This window comes from Microtus oregoni, unplaced genomic scaffold (assembly GCF_018167655.1).
Source record: "Microtus oregoni isolate MIOR12 unplaced genomic scaffold, Mior012 000033F_ref0000390, whole genome shotgun sequence".
In the NCBI taxonomy this organism is placed as follows: domain Eukaryota; kingdom Metazoa; phylum Chordata; class Mammalia; order Rodentia; family Cricetidae; genus Microtus; species Microtus oregoni.
The window spans coordinates 6,984,070-6,990,704 of record NW_024543092.1 but is presented as its reverse complement, the minus strand read 5'-3'; the positions used below and the strand labels follow the sequence as shown (position 1 = coordinate 6,990,704).

General features: G+C 37.9%; 1 protein-coding gene across 5 annotated transcripts in view; it reads right to left on the bottom strand.

Annotated features, from left to right (window-relative positions):
- Positions 1–3,658: 3,658 nt before the first annotated feature.
- Stxbp5 (syntaxin binding protein 5) overlaps positions 3,659–6,635 on the bottom strand; it is a 137,576-nt gene continuing 134,599 nt past the window's right edge. For all 5 annotated transcript variants that reach the window (XM_041680450.1, XM_041680449.1, XM_041680451.1 and 2 more), the window contains 2 exons: positions 5,934–6,154; positions 3,659–4,089 (listed from right to left, as the gene is read on the bottom strand). In XM_041680450.1, the coding sequence (XP_041536384.1) occupies positions 4,048–4,089; positions 5,934–6,154 (263 nt within the window). In that variant the 3' untranslated portion in view covers positions 3,659–4,047. The remainder of the gene's footprint in view (positions 4,090–5,933; positions 6,155–6,635) is intronic.

Here is a 6,635-nt window from a genome sequence, read left to right as displayed (position 1 = left end):
CAGAAGCACACGTGGGCATAAATCTCAACCCAGAACAAACACTGGGAAAAAAGGACAAAACAGAAAACGAGAAGGGACACCAACTACATAGGCATATTCTTTTCAAGATAGAGATAAAAAGCCTAGAGATATTAAACTGATAAAGAACAAATTCTATAAACCACAAAATAAAAAGCCTTCATTGACAAAAATACATAAGCTCTGTTCCTATTTTTGGAAATTTATTTTTAAAAAAGGTAGAAGAAAATATCTGGATAATCATTTTCAATATATATATTAAAACAATAGCTAAGTTAGGCAACCAACAGCAAGCTGAAACTACAGATAAAGTTATAGAAATTATTGTTGTGAACATTTTCCCTCAAAAATAAAATCAGTATTTGAAAATATTCAGCAGTCTTTTTTTTAAAAGAAATTATTTAACTGTATCTTGTCATGTATGAAGACTTGTCAACGCTGCATGACTTTTAAAACTTAATTGTATCTCTATAGGAGATATCAGTATTTCTTATTGTAAGTGTAAAACATAACTTCTTGTATGGATAATATGCATACTTTTTAAGTACTTTGATTTAACAAGTTCATCATTTTTAAAATTAAAGAAAACATTTATAAAAACTTATTTAAAACTAAAAGTACTTTCTCTAGCAGTGTATAAAGATGACGCGTGACTGTGTGATCGGAAAACAGCTCTGATAATGTCGCAACAAAAACCAAGAACACCAAAATGTACAGCAAATAATTTCATTTGTTTTTAATCTTCAAAAGCTATATAAAACCCTATTAAAGGTTTTGAAACTGATAGGTTTCAGGTGCAGCTAGCAGCATAGTCATGATTTTGGTATGTTTCATACACACATATATCATTTGATTTAAACCGAAAATGCAGATTAAATGACAAATAAAAAGTCATTATCTAAAAAAGTGCAGAAAAATATTCAAGTTTAAAGTTCAGTGCTCTTTATTTTGCAGAAACAAATAAACAAAATCCCCCATTAAAATAAATCTTTGCCACAAAAAAAAAATGTTCCCTTTGGAGATTGCTTTACTAATGTCACATGCGAAACCCTTGGGCAAAGCAGATTCGAATACAGAACTCAGGATAAACGTGGAACGAATCCCCCAGTCCTCGGCTGTCTCCCGGCATTGCCTCATCCTAAACATCTGCACACTTCAGGCTTGTTTTGCACACTTGACATCTACCTGCGCTAAGATTTCAGTAGATGCTTCTTTAAGAAATGTCCTGATAACTCTGCAGTCTACTCGCACAGAATGACAGGTGGACATAGCAAGTATTTTTCCATGAAAACCTCAAATCTAGAGGAACAGGTTTTGTTTTTAAAATCCATAATCAATTTTTTTGAAACACAGTCTGTCTGGAATGTGAGTGAATGTTAAGGTGATGCCATATTTCAAACAGAGATAAAGATTTTGACAGAATGAAATACTTTAAAGAACAGTATTCTAAGCAAACACAGACTGATTTTAGTTTGAAGATGAAATGAACTGGGTATGTGGTACATACAGAGAAATCTCTTCCTGTTAATAATGTTAATTGCAGAATACTTGAATTTTAGAATCAAAGACAAATGTGATCAGTGCTGAGGGCGCAGAGAAGACACACATAGCACACATGCATGTGCACACACATTTTCATTTTCTGATATTTTTTTTTATTTTGACTTCTTGTTGTTGCTGTTAGAATTCCTGAAACTTTGGCTTGCTGGTGACTACTTCTTTTTGCATCAAAAAAAAAAAAAAAAAAAAGACAGGAGTGGGTTGGGGGAGGCAGGCTGTCTCAGGCTGCAGCAGTCAGTGCCCTGGGTTGGTACTGCAGACTGGTTTATTTACAGAATCAAGCACAGCTTGGGAAGATCATTTTCTCTATTCAAAAATACTTTGTACTCTCTAATGTAGTCTCTTAGGTTGTTGTGCACAATATGTAGATTAATTAAAATAAGAAACGAATGACTTAAAATAACGCATTCGGATGATCTTATAAAATCCATCTCAGGTAAACACATCTACTTCTCTACTAATAAATAATTACAACTTTGATTCATTTTATTTACATCCGTTAAAATGACTATAGAAAGGAATTCGATACACAAATAATGCAACAGATAAATAGGCGAGGCTCCACACAGAGTCAAGCAGTGTCTTAGGCTACGTTAGTACTTTTTCACCCTTGGAAAGTCCCCACTATTGGTATTCATAAAACTGCACCCTTTAAAAAGGACACAACTCTTCCTATGAGGTATCATGGGACATGGGATTAGTGGATAATGTATAATGCAAATTAAGCAATTTGTAAGCTGCCAAATGCTCAGAGCATAGACATGAAACAGAAATATTATTCACCTTCTACAGATTGACAAAATTTTAAAAATGATTGCAGTTATAAAACATTTTGTCTTGATCAGTTCTCTACCACATATATCTAATCCTTACTTGATGCTATTTAAAATAAGCTTTGATGTAAACTTTCATATCCAGTAGTGCACATTATAAAATGTAAACAAAAGAATTCTTAGCGAAAGAGGAACAGGTGAGTGACAGGCTGCGGAACTGAAGATGTCTCACAGGGACCTTCACACATCACATGGAGGAGAGGACATGCAGGCGCCCATCAGTTCGAGCCCTGCTTATTTCAGGACAATGACTCAGTGCAGACTTTCATAGAAGACAATATATAAACACCACGCTCCCACTTCACTTCTTCCTTTGTAGCTTTAACAATTATATCCTCCAACTGTGTATAACAGGCGTCTTCCTTCCTAGGCTGCAATGCGACTGTAGGAACCGACCGGCGTCTACCACTTAATACACAGCTCCCCTCATGTTACTCCAGTGATCATACTTTCCTTTCCTTTTTGCTTTTAGTATTTCCAAAGGATATGTACAGATTTGCAATGTATTTCTACAGGAGATATTTTGTAGGTCATTAGACTAGACTCTTGGACAATGACTGACAAAAGAGGCTTGCAGTCTTACATGCAGCAGCTATGTGCACTAAGATTTAACTGGCTCATCACCTGAGTGGACCGGAACTGTTAGCAAATACAGGACAGTTTAAAAGGGGAGCTGAGCACTTTACTGAAATGAGGAAACATTGTTGTTTTAGCAATTTTAATTAAATAATGCAAGGGTACATTTGGTTGAACATTTTGTAAAAATTCAAGCAAAATTAAAAACGTAGCCAATTTCAACTTTTCTACAAATTTAAACAGTAACTCTTTTGGTCAAATCTACCTGTCGCTGAATTAATGTGAACGCCGACAAAGGACACTGAAGGACTCTCCTCACTGCAATTGAGGGTTCTGACTTTCCACGTCGCATGGCCACTACATGGAAACTCTCAGAAGGTGAGCGATTAGTCCTGCGTTACACTTTTCCATGAAAAGTGACAGATCACCTTGTTTGCTTCTGAAAACAGAGGAACGGAACACAAATATACAGTAACGAGAACCGAAGAGGATCCCATACACAAGCGTGTGTATGCTTAGATTACTGAAAGCCACCATTCAGCACAGTCTAAAGGTAAGGGGACAGTTTGTTGTTTCTCACTAATGATACTGACGGCCAGTCTGCCTGAGAGAGGGCGAGTCCAGACAGCTGTGCACAATTCAGTCCCGACACAAGTATGACCACTTCAGACTCAGAACTTCTCATTTATTGCCTCTCCCCACGTCGGATAAAACACTGATGGCAGATACCACGGCACAAAATCTTTTGGCATATGAAAGTTTAATACAGGAATGATCCAAGGACTTCTCCACATCCCTTTGGATGTTCCATCCGAGAATGGGACCCCGCTAAGCTCTCCGTTGTCATCTCACAGCCAGCACAGGCCATATGCTGCAGTCTGCACGCGGGAGTTCTCAGGGAACCGTGAGACTGAGGTAAGATAGTGCATGACTGTGCTGGGAGGGGACGGTTTTCAGCAACGCGCTTCCGGCTTGTGTTCTTTCCCCAGTACACCAGTGACTGCAACAAGGAAACTGCCTCCTCCTTCTGGCTGAAGTTAGTTTTATTAGACTCTGGTTGTCAGAACTGGTACCACTTCTTATCTTTGTATTTCAGCATCATCTAAAGGAGGGGAAAAAAATCAAGAAAAATATGTTTTCATGTTTCCAGAAAAGTATTTATAATTGGTGTCTATAAAGCATACTACCTTGAAACATTCCAGACTGATATTATACCCTGCTTATTTCAATTTATTTAAACTAGCAAGAATTATTCTATTTAGATTAAAAATAGCTATATTTACTAAAAAAAAACTATCCTAGAATATGCTCAAGTTTCTAATACGTATCATAATTTTTTTGATGTGTGAAATAGTTTGTTGCTTTAGTGAATAACTTAAAAATAAGGCAACTGCCATGTCTCTAATTAGAAATAAAAGTAACACTTTATAAAGAATCGGGGAAAGAAAGGCTGGAAAAAGTACTTCCGTGTCAAATTTCCTAAGCCCTCGCTGTGTGCCAGACAACAAATGACACACTCTTCTTACTTGATTTCAATTGATTTTACAATTCTTGGGGTTTGTATTATTTCCTCAGTTTCTCAATAAAAAAATTCCCCACGGTTTCAGGTTTTACTCAAGGTTAAGAGAACACTGAGTCTGGGCTTTGGGCCTGATTATCTGAATTCAAGAGTCTCGGATCTCACCTCAATGCACTGTTCTCATTAGACTCTCAATTATGTCTAAAACCTGCACCTACAGAAGGGAAAGGCACCCCTGCTCCCGTGGCTTGGGATGTAAAGATACTGTGAAAGTGACAGAGCTGTTTGTATTGTGGCAGCAAACCCTGCTCTTTGCTGAAGGCTATTGGCTCACACTGGAGGTGCTCATGGGCACCCAGGACTCCCGCAGATGCTCTAGACAGATCGTCCAGGTTAAATTATGTCCTTCATGCAACGTGAGCCAAGAAGAGAGGGCTATTGGTTGAAAAACTAAAGGAATGCTAGTATTATAAAGACTAGATAATCCAAGATAGAAATAATGTTGATACTGTTCACTGGGCAAGTATCTAAGACACCCTAGAAGGCCAGTCTAGGAAGCTGAAATGAGATGTCAGCAGTCCAAAGTGTGAAGTCCAAGAGTGACACACACATGCAAAAATAATGTGCACTTTACACACTCGTTTTGAAGCCCATAAAAACATTAAAAATTTCTTTTTATTTCACACACATGAGGTTTTTGCCTGCATTTTTCTATGTGAACAACCTTATGCTGCAAGCAGGCCAGAGAAGGGAATGAGGTTTTCCAGAAGTGGAGTTAGCAGATGGCTGTGAGCTGCCATGTGGGTTCTGGGAACCAAGCACAGGTCCTTTGCAAGAGCAGTAAGTACTCTTACCTGCTGAGTCATCTCTGCAACTCATACGTTAACTTTTCATAAAGCCCTGTCTCAGCCAACAAAATATAGTTGTGCGAGCATCATTTAGAGATCCCTACACTTTATGGCATCTGTTTCTGAGGTCAATGAGTGCACTATGAAGGCTGTGCCCCTACCTCTCCATGAGCATTAGCCTACAACACACACAGATACAACATGCTAACTAATTTTTAGATATTTAGAGCTACCTGGAAGAACCCAGGAGACAACTGATTTTCTTCTTAGGTCAAGATGGTTGCAGGCTCTGGCGAGTTAAGGAAGGTTAACATTTTTATTGAGGTCACTGACAACAGCTGCATATCTTCTGTATTGCTTATGAAGGTCCTAAATGGGCATCTTCCTTCAAAAATGTACAGATTTCAGGAGTCAGAAAGCACTGGCTTATTCTTTTAAGGGTTCCCTCTTGTGGTAAAAATTGGAACTTGCAAATTTACAAAATACATGCTTGTAAAAATAACAAAATATGCAATATGTAGTCATTTTTATATTATCCTTTTCTAGTTCTTCGGGTGACTGTCTGCATGTCAGACATACCTCATGAGCGTGTTTAGAAAATGAATCTGCACTGGATAACATAGCTGCAGTTCTCTCTTCCAAGTCACCAAGCTTCTGCCCTCTTTCATCCAAAGCCAACCTGGCTCGGGCTAATTCACCCACAACTCCAGAGGCAGCTCCTTTCACACCTTCAATGCCACCGGGACCCGGGATGTGCTGGGCAAGGCTCCTCGAGGCCCTTCCTGAGGATGACTCTCCAACTGGAAGGCGAATAGCGGAGAAAAAAATGAGCAAAAACCCACATAGCAACGTTAAATTACCAATTTTTGGATCATGTGGCAATACAACTAGAATATTAATATTTAACTTTATAATATACCTTTATTGTGTTGTAAAATATTTCTAGATGCTTTTCCAAACATGCAAAACAACAATGCACCACTATAACATCCTACTCTCTCCTCATTCACATAGCAGAGCTCTGGGAAATCAGGGCTAGCGAGCCACTGTTGGAAGAGGTAAGTATATCGATGCAGGTTTTGTAACTAAAATTGCTTTCTGAGTTGTTAACATTATAGTTTATGAATTTTAAGCTTTTAACTCTAAGCCATAAAGATCTAAGTTTTAATTTTCACATTTGATTTATTGTTCTTATTCCACACATGCTTATAAAATTACTATTTTCATTGGGTAGCCCAGATCTGTAGACAAGTTTTCTTTGTCTCCATTAATGTTTTCTAG